This window comes from Urocampus carinirostris, chromosome 2 (genome assembly GCF_059441175.1).
Source record: "Urocampus carinirostris isolate Australia breed hairy pipefish chromosome 2, RoL_Ucar_1.0, whole genome shotgun sequence".
Lineage (NCBI taxonomy): Eukaryota > Metazoa > Chordata > Actinopteri > Syngnathiformes > Syngnathidae > Urocampus > Urocampus carinirostris.
The window spans coordinates 26,663,177-26,684,815 of NC_142350.1; the positions used below are offsets into that span (position 1 = coordinate 26,663,177).

General features: G+C 38.8%; 1 protein-coding gene across 1 annotated transcript in view; it reads left to right on the forward strand.

Annotated features, from left to right (window-relative positions):
* Positions 1-18,220, forward strand: part of entpd3 (ectonucleoside triphosphate diphosphohydrolase 3) — a 40,666-nt gene extending 22,446 nt beyond the window's left edge. The window contains exons 6-10 of the mRNA XM_088327884.1: positions 535-762; positions 4,237-4,500; positions 5,706-5,834; positions 8,533-8,670; positions 13,376-18,220. Of these exons, the coding sequence (XP_088184010.1) occupies positions 535-762; positions 4,237-4,500; positions 5,706-5,834; positions 8,533-8,670; positions 13,376-13,564 (948 nt within the window). The 3' untranslated portion in view covers positions 13,565-18,220. The remainder of the gene's footprint in view (positions 1-534; positions 763-4,236; positions 4,501-5,705; positions 5,835-8,532; positions 8,671-13,375) is intronic.
* Positions 18,221-21,639: the final 3,419 nt, after the last annotated feature.

The window sequence follows — 21,639 nt, forward strand, 5'->3', positions numbered from 1 at the left end:
AAAAAAGAGATCAGTTAAACGGTTAATTAATATATATATATTTTCCTTAATTTTTACATTATGTGCCTCTCGTTTATGTTTATTGCGTGGTAATCTATTTTTTTTTGTTATATGTTCTGATGCTCTTTCATGATTACAAAAATATATGTATCATACTTTGGCAGGGCTTGGAACAGATTAGTGCATTTGAATTAAAAAGACGTCCGTACTTACAAATGTATCAGTTTACAAAGCTACTCCCAGAATGGATTAAATTCATAAGTAGAGGTACCACTGTATGATGATTTGTAACACAGGCTCTGGCATTATTATCATTTCATTGATGTTATCAAATCATCAAGTGCCACAGAACTATAATGCGCTGAAGAATAAGCTTTTGTCTGGAAAGTGCGTTTGGCGGTTTTGTTGTATTTCGAAATATCCCAATTTAAAAAAAAACATCTGCTTTTATGGAACTTTGGGTGAAAAATCCAAAATCCAAAATGGAGCCACACTTTGCATTTTCACTAAAAAACTTTTACTTTTTCTTTGCAGAAAAGTCTATGGAACACATATATTCATCCGCAGACATCAAAAACGGTGGGCTCAATGGATCTCGGCGGTGCATCAACACAAATTGCCTTTGTAGTTCCGGAAGAGTTCAGGGGACCTGACTACATGCATATCAAGCTGTATGGCACCTCTTACAATGTTTACACCCACAGTTTTCTCTGCTATGGCAAGAACGAAGCTGAGAAAAAAGTCCTGGATAAAGTCATTCAGGTATATACATCTTTGCAGTTGGGGTGATCATTTTGTCAAGATTGACAATGTATGTGAAGCATTGAAGAAAGAAAGTATGGTGTTTTCACGACCATAGGGCGCACCGTGTTTAAAGGCGCAGTCTCCGTGGCTGGTTCTATTTCTGTATTTACCGCATAAACAGGGCGCACTGCAGATAAGGCGCAGGCGCCTTCAGACAATTATACAAGTATGTGTGTTTAAAACTACAGCGGGTGCCTAAAACTGAATTTGGTTGGGGTTATTTAAGTATTGATTACAAAGTAAAACGTACCGATAAAAACTTACCGGGGTTTGTTTTTCAGCTTCCTACACTTGCGTTCTATCCATTCATTAATCTTTAAATCTTTTGCGACATAGATTACCAATACTATCACCTAATTAATTGCTTGAAATTAATTATCAATACTTGGACAAATTGTTTTTGTCCTTGAGGCCCATGAACTGGAATTTATTTGTTAGAATTTCTAAAATAACAGTTTATCATGTTATTACTATGTTGTTACTATGTTATTACCAGGTTAATTAGAAATAGGGTTAAATAGACACAGACAACAAATACAAAAATAAATCATATTAGTCAAAAATCACAATGACCCAGCACTGGTCAGCTATTTTCACGACAGGTCCGCGGGCAACTCAACTATCCTAAGTGGGCACTCCGTTGCCCGCGGCACCATGTTGGAGATCCCTATATTTGTATAATAACGTTTTAAAATAATCATTGATGCATTTCGTATATTATGTTTCATTATTATTGGTAACATATCGATTGGGATCCGAAAGAGCTGGCTCATTTTAGTGAGCCGAGCCCGGAAGTGCCTGTTCCCTGAAAAAGAACCGGGATTCCCATCACTACATTGCAACAAATCAATCCAAAAGCTAGGTCGTTAAAATTTGGCGTTGACGTTGCATTGTTTTTATAGCCTCTGAGTGCTGCTTGCAGTTTTTAAGTGGTCTAGTTTAGTGCACCAGAGAGATATTATATCTGTTTATTTATACATAAAACCTAAATGCAGAAAGCTGTTTGAATTGCATTGGAAACAACTAAAAGGGAAACAAAATATGGTGAGCTTATTGGCTGGCCAACAATATGCATAACCATACTGTAAAAACATACATTGTATTTCAAGTGCAGATGTAAAGCTAGTAAATCAGAATCAACAAAGATTATCTTTTTCTACACTCTGTCAATTCCAGCACCCAATTTGAGCACGATTTTGCTTCTAACAACTGGTAATCGCTCATACAAGTGTGAGGATGTTGGCGCAGGTAACATATAGTATGACCTGGCATGTGCACCTCAAAATTGGGGTCAGAATTGATCAGTTTGAATTACTTTCTGTTAGACACAAAGGGAAGCTTTTTTTGGTCATCCACAACATAACATTAGGCACAAAGGGAGTCCCATCCTCTAGAACAGGGGTGTCAAACTCATTTTAACTCGGGGGCCACGTGATAAAACGAATATTCTCTCGGGAGAGGGTGGGAGAAAGAAAGGGAGAAAGGGGAAAAGAGAGAGAGAGAGAGAGAGAAGAGAGATGGAGAGAGGGAGTAAGAAACAAAGGAGATAAAAAGAGAAATCGTGAGAGAGGGGCAAAGAAAGCGAGAGAAAGAGAGAAGGGGAGAAAGAGAGAAGGGGAAAGCAAGAGAGAGAGAAAGAGAGAAAAGAGAGAGAAAAGGAAAAAGGGAAGTGTGAGCAAAAGAAGGTAGAAAGAGACAAAGAGGAACAACGAAAGAGAAAAAGAGAAACAGAGAGAGGGAGAGAATGGAGATACAGTATAGAATGTTTACACAGGAACTAGGAAAAGGAAGCGGATTTTTTCCTCGGGGCGGATGCTGGGTGACCTCTCACAGCGCCACACGCCGGTAGTGGTGAAAAGAAGCACTACAGTACTGTCCTCTACTCTAAAAAGGTGCACACGATACAAAATCTAACCTACAGCAATGTCCGGATATTATTTGACATCCCGAATTTTTTTTTCGTATATAACGTTCTTCGTAATTCGAATAAGTAGGGGAGCGTCTGTATAGTCTAACTTTTTTATCTGAGTCAAAAGTCTCAATGCCGCATTTTGAACCGGCTGCAAACTTTCAATGTATAACATCAGGAGACCAGAGAGCAATATGTTACAGTTGATAGTTAATAAACACATTAAATTAAATTTTAGCATTTCCTTTCGACAGCATCGGGCGAATCTACGCAATATTACAAAGTTGGAGGAAAGCTATTCTAGTAATATTTTTACATGTAAACTGAAACGACAGATGAGGATCAAATATATCATCTAGACTTTTGACCAAATCCAGGTTTAGAGCAGTGTTTGAAAGCAAGTCACGACAATGAGCCGGGCGGAACAATTAACCTCTCGTTTTTTTTTCAGGATTTAGGCGCAACAGATAAAGTTTAATGTTTTGTGATCGTGGTCAGAAATATCTTTGACAGGTAAATCATTGCGCAAATAATATACTAATACATTTATGCATGTCACCCCAAGCCTTTTTTGTACCACGCACCTAGAATTTGAGTAATTTTTGGGTTATGTCACAATCACCCGGATCGGGAACACCTGTGTTCAGGATTTGGCGCCAACAGCCAGGACAGCTGATTGGCGCACCCTGTATATTTAAATCCCCAGCTTCCGGTAACACTTTGTTCGATTGTACTCTTGCTACCTGTTGCCTTCAGCTCAGTAAGCCCGTACCTCTGACTCTTTGCCTGCTCCCTGTTCTCTTCTGATTGATCTCCGTTGCCGACCCGTTTCTGTAAATCTGCCCTGCCCGTCTGACTCCTGAACCATTTTCCGAACACAATGACGCCCTTCTTCTCCAGCCCCAACCAACAACACGACGACTACGCCTGTCCGCGACCATTACCGCCAAGCCTTTACCCGCCTGTCAAGTCTTGACAATCCGTCAACCAACGGATCGAAGAATCCCACCTTGTCATTCCTTCCTTCCAATAAAAACCAAAAAACGAGCGCAAGTGATCTCAGTCTTCCTTTCGTCCTGCCTGACAGATTAAAAAAATACAACCTTATTCTCTAATAATTACGGTGTTTTGATTCACTGCACAGGAGTTCCATTATATTTGCAATAGCGTAAGAAGTACAGGTATACGGAAGAGTATGATGCGATTGCCTTGAATTTCAAGACTGTTAGTGATACTGCTGGTGCAAGCAGTCCCATGATAAAAATTAAAATTGTGATCTGGGTACCTTATCATCTTGTCTTCCTATTTCATTTATGGCTCTTTCATTTTTTTTTTTAATTGCAATGCCCCATGTAAGCGGGTTGGCAGCCACCCATGTCATGTCATAACACAGTAATACATGTTGAATATTTTTTTTTTTTTTGGGTGTGGGACTCTGGGCCTTTTTAACATACATTTTAAACTGGACTGTACTTGGACTATTCTTACACTAGAGTAATATTTCATGTTTCTTTTCAATGCAGGAATCATCGGACGCTGCCTACATCACCAACCCCTGCTACCCCAAAGGCCTAAACGTAACCATTCCGGCTTCAGCTATTTATGACACGGAGTGCACAAAGAAACCTAAGGATTACAGTTCAGATCAAGAATACTTCATGGTGGGATCTGGCAAATCAGAACAATGTGAGAGGATAGTTAAATCCATTTTCGATTTGGTCTCTTGTTCTTCGGCTCACTGTTCATTCAATGGGGTTGAGCAACCACCAGTTTCTGGGGAATTTATGGTAATGACACAGACACACACAAACCAGGGTTCCCGCAGGATTTTTCCGTTCAAATGCAAGACTTTTTAAGGCCTTTTCAAGACCAAATCCAATGAAATTGAAGACCAATCGATCTCGCACGTATTCTGAAGCCGGTTATACTTGAAATCACCCGACCACAACGAGCTATACCAAAGTCTGGCCCGGGGGCCAGTTACGGCCCACGATCACATTTTTATTGGCCTGTGGCCTCTGTCATAAAATTAATAATATGTTGCCCAACAGTAATGTTGACTGCAGGACAAAATACATTTGTACCCAAAAATAAATAAATCAGTATTTCACTAGGTGATTTAAATTTATTAAAGACTATTCAAAGAATGCGCGGCACCACGGCAGCGTAATGGTTAGCACGTGTGCGGCACAGTTCTGAGGTCATGAGATTGAACCTCCTGTGTGGGGTTTGCATGTTCTCCCCGTGCTTGCGTGGGTTTCTTCCGGGCACTCCGGTTTCCTCCCACATTCCAAAAACATACATGTTAGGTTAATTGCCCAGTCCGAATTGTCCCTAGGTGTGAATGAGCGAGTGAGTTGTGTGTCTGTGTGCCCTGCGACTGGCTGACAAGCAGTTCAGGGTGTCCCTTGCCCACTGCCCGGAGACAGCTGGGATGGGCTTCAGCACCCCCGTGACCCTACTGAGGATAAGCGGTGCAGTAAATGAACGAATGAATAAATGTTCAATGAATGCCTTGCTGAAGTGTCGGCCCTCACACATTTTCATCTTACCAGAACGGGCCCGCTTTCTGAAGTTTGGACACCCCTGGATTAAACCTTCATTTTCCCGTCCCAAACATAATGCAACAACAACAGCGGTTTAGAGACTGACTGTATGTAAAGCTTTAATGTAATGCTGCCTTTTGGAAAACGCGTAAATCCGGATTTTCCGTCTGACATATTGGTCAGAGATCAATAAAGTCGGAGAAAATGAAAAATAACTTCCGTTCCATACTTGTGTTAGTTAACTTAAGATGTAGTTCTTATCTCTATCACACAGATAAGACAGGGAACAACAGAGACGTTTAAGATTTAAATTTAAGTGTCATAGTCAAAATTTGAGACCTTGTCTGAATTTAAGACTTTTTCGAGTCTTTAAGACCTTGGGGGAACCCTGACATATACATTCAATATCTAGAATAACACATTTTATCCTTTGTTGTGGCTTTAAGGCCTACGCAGGCTATTTTTACGTGGCTCGAGCTTTGTTGATGTCAGAAGCAACCAACACGATCAGACCGTCAGAGTATGATGAGTTCTATAATTCCATCAATCAGCTGTGTAACACATCTTGGAACGAGGTAAGCAGGAATACACTGAACGAGGAATTTTGCGAAGCGCTCTAAATTAGGGATCTCAGACTCGAGGATGATAGTTTTAGGCCCCTACCTAAATGTGAGAGTCAAAGGGACGGGGTGGATTATTGGCCCACTGGATATCGCTGTATTCTGTCTAAAAGCACAGCGGAAGAATACAAAACACAGAGACTCATTGTGACAAAAACCCACCTTACTACTTGTAATAATAATTGAAAAAAGATCATGGTAAAGAAAAGGAAATCAAAGAGAAAAAAGGATGGAAAAACAAACAAAAAAATAATTTAAAAAAAATGCCTTTTTTTGTTTGTCTTTCTTCTTGTTACTTCCTTTCTTTTCTTTTATCTACTTTCATTTTTTGCTTCCTTTTCCTGTACTTTTCTTTTTATTCCTGTTTTCTTGTTCTGACTCTTTTTCTTCCTCCCTATTTTTATTCCTTTAAAAACCAACAACAATGTTTTCATTTTTTTTCTTTCTTTGCGAAAGTCTTGGTAAAAATTGGAAGAAAATGGGTCATTCTTGCTTACTTTCAGTCTCCGTGGTTTGTAGTCTTTGTTGGGCTCATTTTTGGTTGCACTTTGCATTTCAGCAACATCTAGTAGGCAAATATGAATCACTGTCTCTTTAAGAACAGCCCTACCTCACCCAGAACCCAGCATCCCCCAACTCGGTTGTGTTTGAGACCCCTGCTCTCAATTAAACAAACATTACATGAGCTATATTTAGCGATTTCAGCCACGTTGTGTCAAAATCAACTGGCGTTTGTGGCCCAAGCAACCATTCCGGAAGTACATCAGCCAAATCATTTATATGTGAAAAAATAATTCACCATTGCCTGAAACTCAGCAAGATGTACTGTATTTTCAGGACCATAGGGCACACTTTGTTAAAAACGCGCAGACTCCACGGCTGGCTGTATTTTTTTTTTTTAACACTACACAGGGCGCACCGCTCGATAGGGCGCGGCTGCCTTACAGCAACATGGCATACAAGTGTGCTTATTTAAACATGAGTTTGGCTGGTGTTTATTTAGGTATTGATTACAAAGCAAAATACACGGATAAAATCTTGTCGGAGTTTTTCAGCTTCCTAAACTTGCGAACCATTGATTCATTAATCTTAAATTCTCTCGCGGCTGCTCGGTCTCCATGTTCTTCCGCCTAATGAAGAAAGCAACACACCATGGCGGACGAAAACAGGGAAAGCATTTAATGAAGGGAAAGTGAGATTTTGGTTTGAATTCATATTTGGGGGGGACATGTCTGTCCACCATCTGGAAGCACAATAACTTTCAAATTGCAAGATACGCTCCAGCGGTAGCATTCTTCAGAGGTGGGTAGAGTAGCCAAAAGTTTTACTCAAGTAAAAGTACTGTTACCTCAGAATAATATTACTCAAGTCGAAGTAAAAGGAGTCATCCAAATACTTAATTGAGTAAAAGTAAAAAAGTACTGAGTAACGGGAGCCACGTCGTATTTATTGATTGTTTTAAAACAACCAATCAGATCATCAAATGATAACAGTCCATCAAATTAGCAAAAAAAATACATTTAATTTAAAAGTAGATTGAAATAATCAACGTAAAATCAAGTGTTTTAATAAACAAAAAAATGAAAACAGTATAAATCAAATCAATAAATTAGGCACATGTAGCACCAAGTATCACATTTAAAGCCCCAATACTTACCGTAACAGGCTGGGCAAGCAGTACAACAAGCTAAACCATGAACAAAGGAGACATTGCATATTGCACCCTTTTTAAGGGGAACATGCTTTTGATGTGAGGCTAAGGGACATTCTCCTCTTCTGTCTTTTCATAGTAGGCATTGCTAAGCAATATTTTCGATCAGTTTTATCCAATAACAAGTTTTCCCCCGCTGAAGTTGAATAGGGTCACGTGACGAGGCCGTTGAAGATGGCAGAGCCTGGCAGAGATCTGCGTCAAAATGAATGCGCCTTAGCGAAGACAGACAGACGCGTACTTACCTGAAGGGGATTTAACTAACAGCTTCAATGTTGCCTAATGTACCGGAGTAAAAGTGCTGTTTTTTTTCTTCACAAACCTACTCAAGTAAAAGTATAGGGATTTAAAAATACTCCTACAAGTACAAAATCTCCCAAAACGTACTCAAGTAAATGTATTTACATTTACTCCGTTACTACCCAGCTCTGGCATTTATGAGTACTTTCGCAAACAATGGACACATTGCGTGTGACATCACGTGTCCTCTTCTGCACAACCGGAAGACTTGTGGTGTTCGTACAGGAGACGCATAGAAGTCACAGGAGATCACATACGAGTCGCAATTATTTGGAAATGTGGACGATCTCGCAAAAACATCGTATTTCACCCAAAAATCGGAATTGAGCATTAAGCTCCTTAGTGTGAACCTAGCTTTCTTCACACACCCACACTTCGCCCTTAAGCAGCCTCATGGTGTCCCTCAGCTACTGTATCTAATATTAGAAGTAAAGCCGAGATTTTGTGCTCGTGCAAGTACGATAACTTGATTCGATCTCAGGTTTTGAACATGTTCGATGATGCTTTGTTTGAAACACTTGGGATCAGTGTTGCTCACCGTTGTTCCAAGTGATACTCAAGGAATTTTGTGTGATTCCCCAGACTCGTGGAAGCTTAGAGATAACTTTGCTCTCCACTAATTCATTTTTTTGTCGCTTTTAGCTGAAGGCGCAAAAGAAGTGGGTGTCAGCCAAATATCTTCGTACCTATTGCTTTGCAACTCATTACGTGTTCACTCTGCTGACCGCTGGTTACAAATTTGACAACAACACATGGAATGACATTCATTTTCAACACGAGGTGAGTAAGACTAAGACCCTTATTATTGAAATCTAAAAGAAGTGTATTTTTATGTAGTGTTTCACTTACACAGAGATTGTATGGGTGCTTGAAACCCTTGATAATGCGTTATATTCATGTTGTGTTTTAATTGTTTGAAAAGTGCTGGAATTTTGGGTTTAGTTCTTGTAAATGCTTACAATTGTTGCCGTTGACTTGTTTCCCGGCCATCTGACTCAATAGACCGCGCATTGAATGAAAAGAAAAATGAAACAAGTCTGCTTACAAATGGGAAATGGCAGCTGAGTGTTTAGGGCGTCCGTGGTACAGTTCTGAGATTATGGGCTCAAATCCATCTACCAGCCTTCCTGTGCGAAGTTTGCATGTTCTCCCTGTGTTTGCATGGGTTTCCGCCAGGCATTTTTGTTTCATCCCACTATCCAAAAACATGCATGTCAAGTTCATTGGCCGGTCCAAATTGTCCCTAGATGTGAACGAGCGAGCGAATTGTCTGTCCCTGTGTGCCCTGCGACTGGCTGGCAACCAGTTAGGGTGTCCCCTGCCACTGCCCTTAGTCAGCTGGGAGGGGTTCCAGCACCCCCGTGACCCCACTGAGGATAACCGGATCAGATAATGGAAGAAAGCTTATAACGACACCAACCGGTCTACTTTGGTGGCTTTTCCTTAAAGCGTCACCGCCCCCTACCGATAACTCTCAAAAGGACAGGTACATAAGACTAGTGATGGGAATTCCAGCTCTTTTTAGATACCTGGCTTTTTGGGCTAGGCTCCTCTGATATCTTTGGGTTTTGTTTCAATGATATATTATTATTAATAATAAAACATTATGCACCAAAATATTTAGAAAACAATTTAAAAATATGTGTTATTCTTGTGCATTATGATAGCCATCTACTGTGAACTCTTACTTCATTTAAACTTTCAAGTTGTTATCTACTATAAGTCACTTTAAAGTCCAGCAACACAGAATCCCTGAAAAACACACAAGACACCAAAATAGATATTATACAATTTTCCTTTTCCGTGGAACAAGATAAAAAGTATGGAATGCAAAAATACACTTCTGTCTTTTTATATGGTTATTTTAGTGATTGTAGTCAACAACAATAAAAATGTTATTCTGACAGGTGCTGTATTTCTTCTTTTTATGGTACTGGAAAAAAGTAAATGGGTGTACGAACCCTGCATACAAAATATTCTGTTGACTTTTATAAGCAAATGAAATTGCTGTTGGCTGTTCCATACTACTACACTGTCAGTGGTGGGCTGTGCATTTCACACTGAGGCCTTCAGTGATGGCCTGTAGTGGGGTGCTGTTTGCAAACGAACCGGTTCCATGAGCCGACTCCCCACCAAACAAGAGCCGGTTCATTCGAGACGCTTTTTCTTTTCTCCAGTGATTGGTCAATATGCAGTTTTTTTCAGAGAGTTCATGTTGTTGACTTAAAACTTGTTAGGTATAAAAAGAGTTAACATTGTTTTGTATTTTATCTTTTTGTAGATCTGTAAATATTTCTATTCATGTTTCCTCTATTTTTCAGGGATACTTTGTTTCACACAACAAATGTAAAGTTTTGTATTTGTTTTTGTTTTTTGTTGTTGCACTGAAAAGTCAATATTTTTAATTCACATTTTGTTGTGTTTTATCAGATGTTCAACATTAAAGTTGCTTGGTATAAAAAAGTTAAAAGTTTAAATGAGTTAAAAGTCCCCTGTAGAGTAATGTAAATTAGTAGAATCCATTTTAGACTTGGGTGCATGAACTGATGTTTCCATATGCATGTGAGAAGGCCTTTATGTTGCCATCTCAATTTCTGATTGGCTAAACCAAGTTTCATTGACCCTATGTTATACCTCAGGAAGGCCTGCAGGCAGATTTCTGAGCCTGGCAAGAAGTAATGGTTGAAATGTGATTGTTTAATTGCCTTAAAATGAAAGCACACATCTGGGAGCAGCGTAACCAGGGGGCGAAAGAATGAAAAGAAGCTGAAAGACAATTTGGAATAAGTGAATAAGCAGTCATGGACAAAATACATTTACAGAGTTAATGAGAACCAGAAACACTTGAAAAAAGTCCACCTTCATGAATGCCCCCAAGAGTTAAACTTACTTTAAAAGGACATCATTACCAACAGAGTGTATGTGACTGGAACAAAAAAAAAACCATTATAAATCTACAATTAATAACACACAACTCATAATAGCAGTTAAATGAATGACGAAAATAAATTTGTGGGCTTCTCCTTTCAGTGTAAAAAAACAATTTAGAGAGCAGATGGTTAATTGCGCGCTAGCATCGGGTGTCCTTGAATTGAGCAAAGTCAGTGATGATTAAAATAAGATGGTCCCGAATGTAACGGTTTTCCGCAAGTTGTTGATGCAGGTCATCCATTTCATGGCTAATGGACCTAGGTTTGGCAAGATACAGGGTCCGTAGCTGTGGCTAAGCTAGCCGTTAGCATAAGCAGCATCACTCGTGTCTTTTCCCAGACGCCGCCCGAGTCGCTTCTGGAACCCGATAATAATCCATGCAGCACCTGCAGGTGATCATAAATTCGTTGCTATCTTTTGACTTTTGTTTCAGTCCGATTTAATTGATGAATTTATTTTCAATGAAACAAGCGGCTAACGGCTAGCGGTTCCTATGCTTCCCAAGTTTGTTTACAGAAGCAGCGCCCACCCACGGTTTGACTGACCCCATACACCAGGCTGTCACGGCTGCGCGCACACACACTCACACCCACGCAACACAAAGCGCCCTCCCTAATCTGTCCCCGCTGAACACAAGGCACGATACGATGACATTAAATGACCAAAAAGCCAAATTTATTTCATTTAAAAATCCATGAAGAAGTGATAACCTAAGCGCGATCAGACATTTTTCTTGGCCACCAGAGAAGGCCTCGCAGTCCCTGATGGCCTACCACTGTGCATTGTTGATAGTGCAATCCATTTCAGAATTGCATGCAGAGCTTCTGCATTGAAGTTGAAAGGTAGCAATGTTTCAATTTAGAATGCCTGGAGGATAGTCGCCCTATTTCCCCTAAAATGAAGATAATTTCTTATGAGTCATACACAAGAAGAAGATGAAAAGAAGCTGACCTTTTTATCTCTCAGCGTTCCCAACCGAGAAGTCAATTGACAAGATGCTCTGTGTGCTGTTTATTACATTTGGGTGTCAAGAGGTTTTCCAGCAATTGTTCTAAAATGACACACTTGAATTCCTTACAAGCATCGTAATACAGATTTGTGTTTCTGACACATCTTAGGGACACTTCAGTCTTTTCACGATATTTTGGGACATTTAACATTCTGAAAAAGTGCTATTCAGTAACAAACAGTTGCCTCATTCAAAGAAAAATTACGCCAATACAATTCCTTGTGGTCTGTGAACATGTTCTTTATACAGTCCACTAGTTTTAACATGACATCTTTTCAATATTTTGAATTTTGTGATGAGTTAGACATAAAAACGTATAGTCTTTACCCGTATCGCGAGGTTAATATTTTGCTATTTACATTCAAGTGAAGACAATAGCACAGTGGCTCAGGACCAGTGTTGGGCATGATACTAAAAAAGTAATAAAAGTAATAAGTTACAGTTACTCACTACTTCCCAAAAGTAAATGCGTTAGTAACTGAATTACTAGTAAAAGTAACTAGTTACCAGGGAAAGTAATTATTTTACTTTAAAAATAATTTGTTGTATACCAAAGAATTGATAGTTTCCTGAGCATTATTTGAATCTGCTGAATAGAGAAGTACAGACTGGTTGTTGTGTTAAAGAACCTTGTCATATTTATTGCACCTCGCCAGCAACAAGTTTATTCTACACTTGAAGTGCAACACAAATAAATGGTAAACGATATAATTAAATTACATAAGCAGTTAACAATATAAAATGAGTTTACTGAATTAATTTAACTCTCACAAGCTGAGAAAACTGGTCAAGTAGACATAGCCCACTGTACTTCAGGTATTTTGTTCCCAACAAAAGTCAACTTTAAGACAATAAGAAGTGAGTTTCACTCTATATAATAAATCACAATCTCCTCTGAAACAGCCTCCCAAGTAGACCATATGCTACTGTACTTCAAGAATTTTTTTAACACAACAAAAAATAAACAGTTCAACAATATAAAGTGTGTTTAACACTGCAGTGTCAAATAAATAAATCAAACTCTCACAACTTGAAACATTGGTCAGTTAAATGCATTTTAAATAAAAAAAACAATATAAATTGACTATCGGATCCCTCTCTTTGTGATGTTGCATGCTTAATAACTACACTACCCATAATACCATAATGTTATACCACTGAGCATTTGCAGTGTGTCCTAATGTTTACAGTTGTATGCTATAGGTTACTTGTGAGTGACACAAAAGTAAAAATGTCATAGTTATTATTATTATTATTTTTTTTTTTCTTAAGCTCAGATGAGGATGTAATTATGGGCATGTGCAGTTCTTTGAGACATTTTGTGATGAAGAGCTGTACAAATAAATGTGACTTGACTTGACTTAACCGCATCAGACCGTCAGTAACAATAAGCGTGTTCTCATGGCAGAAACAATAACGATCACCTAAAAAAATAACACGGTTACGTAACGCCGTTATTTATAGCAGCGTTTTTTCTGATATTGGAAATGTGTGATATTTACTTTTCGTGAACATATTTTATTTCTCTCATTTTTTTTTCTACAGGTGAAGAACACCAGTGTAGGTTGGAGTTTGGGATACATGCTCAGTATGTCCAATATGATCCCGTCTGAGGTCAACGAAGTCCTTCCATTGACCGATCCTGTTTTCGCCGGTCTTATCTTTTTATTTTCAGCTCTGACCATCGCTACTGTCATTTTTATTTTTATCATTCTTATACGTACATGTTATTAAAACCCTTTACCTTTCCTGTAACATTGTCCTACAATCCCAATCCTAGACGTACCCAAAGTGAATTCAATGCTGTTCTTGAACCGTTTAGGTGTCTTTTGAAAAGTAACACTCTTAATTTGGTTCCAAACTGAAATATCCACTGCAAGTTCTATTAACATGAAGTAATTTCAGTTGGAACACACAGAACTAGAAGGTATTTATTTTCCCCTGAATTTGTTCTTTGCGATCAAATGCCTGCAAATGAGTGTAGCATGGGTAGCTTAGCTTGAAGCCTTACCTGGTGCCTTGTCAAATTTGATCACATTCTGAAAACTAACATTTGTATTTTAGACACTTTTCTAAGAGCAGGTTTAGCCGCTTCCAAAGGTGGCCATTTGGAAGCGACACTGGATTTTATTTTTTAGACATTATGAAAGAGTTGTAAGAGTTTGACTTATTTCACCAGAAGTCAATGATTGTGCACACTTGCACATAATGATGGGTAGAAATTAACCACGAGTGGCGTTACGCATGTTCCGAGGGTCTAATTTGAATACATTCCGAACATCTGCGTAACATTTTTGAGAACTTCATTGGCAAACTTATGAGTCAATCATCATTTGAAGCGGTTAGTCCTGCCTAAATTCAGAGTTAAGAGATCTGCACTTTGTCAATACAGGTCCTTATAGGCTAATGCGACTGTGGACCATAAAAAGCGTGCAATTGGCCGAGAGTGGTGTCAATCAAAATGTCGGAGGCTAACAGCCATATTGGAAATCATCTGACAATTCTGTCTATTTTTAAAGGGGAGTTATGGAGAAAAGCGAACTGATTACAACAGGGATCGTCAAATGATGCAGGAATGTTTTTAGGCGATTTTTGTTTTAATCTGTCAGCATTATCCTGTGTTTTGCACGGTTAGATTCGTCACCAACCAGACCATGTTTGTGTATAATTCAGAGAAACATGACAGCACTTTTGGGTGAGTTATACTGGCTTTTTAGTTTATGAGTATCTTGATTGAGACTGATCGTGATGAATATATTTTGAAATGTGTTATGTGTTATATCTTGAATTCAAAGAGTTTAAGCTTTCCTATGATAATGTGGCATGATGTATTTTAGTGAATAGTGACATCATACAGATGCGTATTTGAGTATCAGCAGTCCGACGGCCAGTTAACGGGCCAAGTAGGTTAAAAAAGTTGCAAATGAATGTGTAGATGTCTGTGACATCTAAAAGTGAGCTTTACATGTAACAGTTCTGATTTTACTGGCCTTATTTTACCCATACTCATGACAGCAGTATCATTTTAGGATCTACACCCTTAGAAATTAGAAGAATGTTCTATTGTCATGAATTGAATGCAGTTTCGATAAAGAATAATGTTGGGGTATAAAAATGTGTCTTACAAATGATGTACAAGCTCAGTATCAATGACTCTCAAAAGTTACGTATTGGTATCAGTCTCAAAGCACAATTAGTAACAGGAATTCCGACTCGTTTTAGAGAACCAACTCGTTTGGCTCAGCTCACCAAAAGGAGATGGCTCTTTTGGCTTTCGGCCCAATTGTATTATTCGCTTTAATTGGTATATTTTCAATGACAATGATAATGAAAATAATGTTAATGTGACACTATGCAGAAAAATACTTAATACTATTTATAATAATTTATTTTACTACTAAATGATATTAACCTTTATTCTTTTCACTCATTTAAAGATTTAACTTTATTTATACTGAGCATTTTAAGAGTAGAGAAACACAGAATCCTTGAAATACAGAAACTAAAAAAATGCAAATTAATTTCTGTACTTATTAGAACCACAACAAACGATAAATATAAAAATACATTTGTTACTTATACCTTATAAAGCAGGGAACTCCAACCTTTTTTTTTAACTTTTTGTCAAAAATTGGCGTAAAGGGCACCCAGTTTTATATGCATTTCTGAAAATAACTGAATATGTTATTACTATGTTATTATTAGGTTAGTTATTGTAATTAGGTTTGAATAACCTAACTAAATCAAAACCACTAAAAAAAATCATATCACTAGAAAATCACAATGACCCAGCAATGGTTATCCATTTTTAAGACAGGTCTGCAGGCATCTCAACTATGCTTTGGAAGGACCCTGGTGCCCATGACCACCACTTTAAAAGCCCCTAAAAATAAAAAATCACTGTTGAACATTCTCCTGAAGAAGAATTTGGGTTACAAATTAAATTTAAAAGGCCCTGGTGAGGATTGAACTCATGACCGTTGGTTTACAAGACCAGTGATGTAACCACTGAGCTTCAAGGACTGATATCTGTTATGAAGCGCTTTTAAAAATAAAAATTAACTAACTAAAAAAAAAAATCCCATCATTATATGAGATCTAGATTGTCATTCAATAGAGTACCGGATAGTTCTAGACTTTGACTAGAACGACCAAACTGACTACAGGAACATTATCATACCATTGATATTATTATCAGGTTAATTTTTTGGAAGTAAGGTTTAATCACCCCCAAAAAATCCTTTTAATGGAAAATCCCAATCACCCAGCATTGGTGAACGATTTTCAAAACTCAGTTAACCTTCGGGGGGCACCCCGGTGCTCGTGGGTACCACGTTGGAGACCACTGTTATAGAGGAACACAGAAGCCCTTAAAAACACTCAAAGTACAGATGCTCCCCGACTTACGACCATTCGATTTACGATAAACGGTAGATACGGATAAAAAATTGGCGATGTCGAAAAATATCCAGACATTGCTGTAAGTAAGATTTTGTATTTTGTGCACCTTTTTTACGAGTACAAGACATTACTGTCGTGCTTCTTTCCGCTGCTACCGGCGCGTGGCGCTGTGAGAACTTACCCAGTCCCCACTCAGAAGAAGAAATCTGCTTCCTCTACCTAGTTGGTGTGTAGACATTCTATACTGTCTATGTCTATACTATCTCCAGCGCGCTGAGAACAATTGTATTGATTAATATCTCGTACATCCATTCAATACGATTGGTGTAAAGTGTGAAGAATAGGCGAGCCGTTCCTTTTGAAATGAAAGTGGAATAAGAAAGCTTAATGCGGTAGAGAAAATGGTCGGAACGCTTTTTTTTCTGCGACTTTTTTGCATGGAGGGAGATCTCTTGAAGTGCATCTTCCAAAAGTAAGTTAGACTCAATTTTAAGACTCGTTATTGTTTCTGCCATTACAACACGCTTACTTATTCATCTTTAGAGAGCATATTATTTTATGATATTTTTATTTTTTAGTACAAAACAATACTCGTTACTTATGCAAGGGTTAAACACACTAAATCTTGTTCGTAAGTAGGGCAGCATCTGTATATATGAAACTGTTTACAGTTGTACAAAAATAACTTGTACAATACAAAACAATTCAAGTATTTTATTTGATCAACAAATATAAAGTCAAACAATAAGACAGAATCACGTTTCAACAGGCGGCGGCTCCTGATTGGTGGGGAGCCGGCTCATGTTGCTTTTAGTTTGCGATTCAACTCAACCTGCAAACAATACTACATGTCAGACTTAAAGCAATAGAAAACCATAATGCTTAAAGGTTGACGAGTTGCAATAAGACCAGTCCTTCTCCATGATTTTCTTGGAGACCCTGCAACCTCACAGTCCCAAGACCAGTCAGTGTCCAAAGGTTAACTGAAACCTCTGAAAAAGAGAAACTAAGATTTTGTTAACGTTGTCAAATCTTGGTATTACATTGTTTGTTACATATTCTTGAGTACAGGAAATATTTGAGTGCCCCCTTATGACTGTTGAGGTGCCCGCAGACCTGTTCTAGAAAATAGCTCACCGGTGCTGGGTCATTGCGATTTTCTTGTAAAATTATTCTTTTTATTGGTCGACTGAGTGTATTTAACTTTATTTTTTTAATAAATAACCCGGTAATAACATAGTGATAACATGAGTCAAGTCAAGTCATTTTTATTTGTATAGCCCTAAATCACGAAGAGTCTCAAAGGGCTTCACAGATTATTACACTTTATTACACAGACTATTTTTCAGCCGACGAGAAGAGTAGGTTATTCATATGCTATGGAGTAGAAGTGAGTTTTAAGCTTAGATTTAAACATTTCCACTGAGGTTGCAGATCGGATCTCAGGGGGAAGAGCATTCCACAGCACCGGTGCCCGGATGGAGAACGCTCTCGAACCAGCAGAACACTTCTTTGCTCTTGGGATCACCAGAAGACCGGCACTCTCAGATCGTAGGCTTCGGACCAGGACATAGGGGGAAATCAGATCTGAAAGATAAGAGGGAGCAAGTCCATGTATGATTTTGTATAATACTAAGAGAACCTTGAAATCACATCTAAGGCTAACTGGTAGCCAATGCAGGTTAGCCAAAATCGGTGTGATCGGACTTTTTTCTCCTAGTTAAAAGCCTCGCTGCGGCATTTTGTACCAGCTGAAGAGACTTGATTCTAGACTTCGGGAGACCAGAGAGTAGTGCATTACAGTAATCGAGATGGGAGGTAACAAACGCATGAATTATAATTTCCGCATCCGACTGAGACAGTATTGAACGGATTTTAGCAATGTTACGAAGATGGAAGAAAGCGGTTCTAGTAATTTTCTTTACATGCGTTTCAAAGGATAGATCAGGGTCAAATATGACACCTACATTTTTAACTGAGTCACTCTGTGTGATGTGACATTTGTCAATGTTCACAGCAGTTTTTGAGAATAAGTCACGGCATTTAGATGGACCAATGACTAACATTTCGGTCTTTTCAGAGTTAAGACGCAAGAAATTGAGTGACATCTACCCTTTGTTCTCAATGAGGCAGGCCTCCATATTTCCACAGTTTAGTGTGGGAGATTCCTCCAACGAAAGATGTAGTTGAGTGTCGTTTGCGTAGCAGTGGAAGCTGATATTGTACTTGCGATTAATATCACCTAATGGAAGCATGTAAATGCTGAAAAGAAGGGGGCCAAGCACTGAACCCTGCGGAACACCACAGGTAACATTAAACGGCTCAGATGTCATTTCGCCATATTTAACACAGTGCGTCCTATCTGAGAGGTAAGATCTGATCCACGAGAGGACGGTTCCTGAGAGACCAATCCTTTTTTCCAACCGTTCTAGTAGGAAATTGTGGTGCACTGTGTCAAAAGCAGCACTAAGATCCAGCAGCAGCAAAAGTGATGAAGCGCCAGAATCCATTGCCAGTAGGAGATCATTTGTTACCTTAGTCAGAGCTGTCTCAAGTCGAGTGGTTAGCCCTGAATCCTGATTGCATGACAAGTTGCTATTTTAGAAATTCAAATAAACAAACTTATTTCATGGGCTTCAAGTATTAATAATTCTAGAAATAAATTACCGTAAAAGGGTAGAATGAAATATTTTCATGTTTTAAACAAATGGATGTATTCCTCTTTTTGGTATTTTTATTTGACAGGAAATACAAAAAAATAATATTCCAATTTCTGGGTTTCATATAGCAAATGAGCCAAAAATAGCAACCTCGCTTCCTTTTTAGCTATTTAGCAAAATTGCTATTTTAAAAATCAAACTGGGTGCCCCTTGCGCTAATTACTCACAAAAAGTAGCTTGACACTTGAAAAAGGTCGGAGACCCCTGGTATAAACTGTGTTTTGATGTTTTGCATTCTAGTTGATCTTATTCTGCATTGCTGTTCTACACATTTAGCTCTATTGTGTTCGTACTGCATGTAAAATGTGTTTGGATGGAGAAAAACAAATAAATGAGAAGCTTCATTTGAAAGGTTCGGGGTCATGGCTATTGTTTCCTAAATCCGTAAGTTGAATAATTGCGTCTCTGTTATGAAACAAAGAAAAATTTTTTTTTAATTTTTTTAGTCACATCACAGAACAAAGAAATCACCTGAAAAGAAAAAAGGGATGACAGGTTGAAGCCAAAGGCTTATTAGAGACCCGTCCCTAAAATAACTTTGGACAGTTCTTCAAACAATCATATCAATAGATTACCATAGCTTTCATCATCATAACAATTATTTGTCAATCCATCAAAAAATAACAACATTATTGAATCCCGGTATATACAGTTACTAAAAAAATATTCTTTTCACATCATTCTCCTCCTCACTCTACAAAATAGTGTGTAAAACCTGTGACAAACACGTATTGTCTTGTGAAAAAATCTTTAAAGAGGGATTGGACGTGCACCAAGAGTGAACCACAACAGCCCGACCAAACCAGGTGAGCGCCCGCCCAGCTTCCCTTCTATGGCTTTTTGCAGCGAGATAACATCAACCCGTCATGATTACTCATTACACTCACCTGTGCCCGCTCGTTTGGCGCCAGTTGCTGGTTACCTGATTGGTTCCCCGTCCTATTTAAGCTCAGTCCTTTCTTTCGCCTGTTGTCAGTCCGTCAGCGAACATCTGTTTTCACAGGGCAAGCATTTTCGAAGCTGACTCCCGTCGCTCCCGTTTTGTCACCTGTTTTCCACTCGTCCGTTCATGAGTTCCCCGTTTGTCCCCTGCTACGAGCCGTTTTTGACCCCGGCCACGTTTTGATCTCCCGGCTAACGACCCGTTTTTTGTTCATAATACGCTACAAAGCCTAGGAGACGGGACACTTACTCTCAGCCAAGAGGCCAAGCTAAGGTCTGAGCCCTAAAGCCTTGCTGCGATCATTGCGGATGCACCGTTCCCGGAGGTACTGCAATACCGGGCCGATGCATGGAGTGGTCAGAAATTTCTGGCCGTGAAGCAGACGCTGCTGATATTGGCCCTGAAAAACCCATATTGGTTAATGGTTTTTTTTTTTTTTTTTTTTTGGTTTGGTTTGAACAAATTTATTGACACTAATAACAGAAAACAATCATGACAATCTCAACAGCAATTAAGCACATTCACAATATTATATTCCAATATGACGTTTTGAACAGCAAACACAAAGAGAGTTTTTTTTTTTTTTATTCCAATATGACGTTTTTAACAGCAAACACAAAGTGAGGTTTGAACAAACCTTCTCGAAAATCTTATTAGCAATCAAGCATATTCACAATTTCATTATATAACATCTTCGTTATTCATTATCCATTATCCGTTATCGGTCAGTTCATAATACGCTACAAAGCCTAGGAGCCGGGACACTTACTCTCAGTCAAAAGGCCAAGCTAAGGTCCTAGCCCTAAAGCCTTGCTGCGATCATTGCGAATGCACCGTTCCCGGAGGTACTGCAATACCGGGCCGATGCGTGGAGTGGACAGAGCAAGCTCTTATAGTGTCAATAGGTCCCGTCCCCAGAGGCACTCCAATTTCGAGCTGATACTTGCAGTGAACAGAGCAAGCTACTTATCATTTGATGCAGACCTGCAGAGTCGGGGTACCCGTTAAAAGTAATCCAAGGAATAAAAAGTGTATATTTCCAAAGTTAAGGGTGGGAAAAATATATATCCACTATTGTCTCCTGCGTTCACAAACACTCACCTTTACCCGTCCCCAGTTCCCATCAGCCCGCGTTTGCTCAGCCCCTTCTTTCTTATTCGCCCGTGAAAATCAGCATGTGTCTCAAATAAATACAAATAAATACATTACAAAAATATACAGTTGCAAATACATATTATCCATGGTTACACATATTTACAAAGAAAGACGGTACACCGGGAGAGTTTTCAAAGCTTTAATAATAATAATATAAGTTTCATCCCAAACCTTGCCTTTGAAAGGTACCAACACGCTACTATGAATACGCTCGAAACGCATTAAACGTATCTGTTAAATAGGCATACCGTAATTGTTAAATTCATGGTATACCGTCCTCATCTTCCTCCTTATAACTGTCGCTATATGAGACGTCTTTTCGCCACCTGAAAGAACGTTGGTAATATAAACAGTTTTTGCATAAACTAAGAAGTTGAATTCTTCGACACACGTGTTCCACCGGTCTAAATCATAAGCGGCCGCTAAAAAAATTACATAAATTGGCCTCTTCACTGGATAAGCCACAAGGCTGTACATTTGGGAAAAAACTAGCGGCTTATAGTCCGCAATTTACGGTATTTCCAAAGCAGTATATTAGTAGTATTTTTCCAGACATCTTGTCGTAATTCCATAGTATTATTTTTGTCATA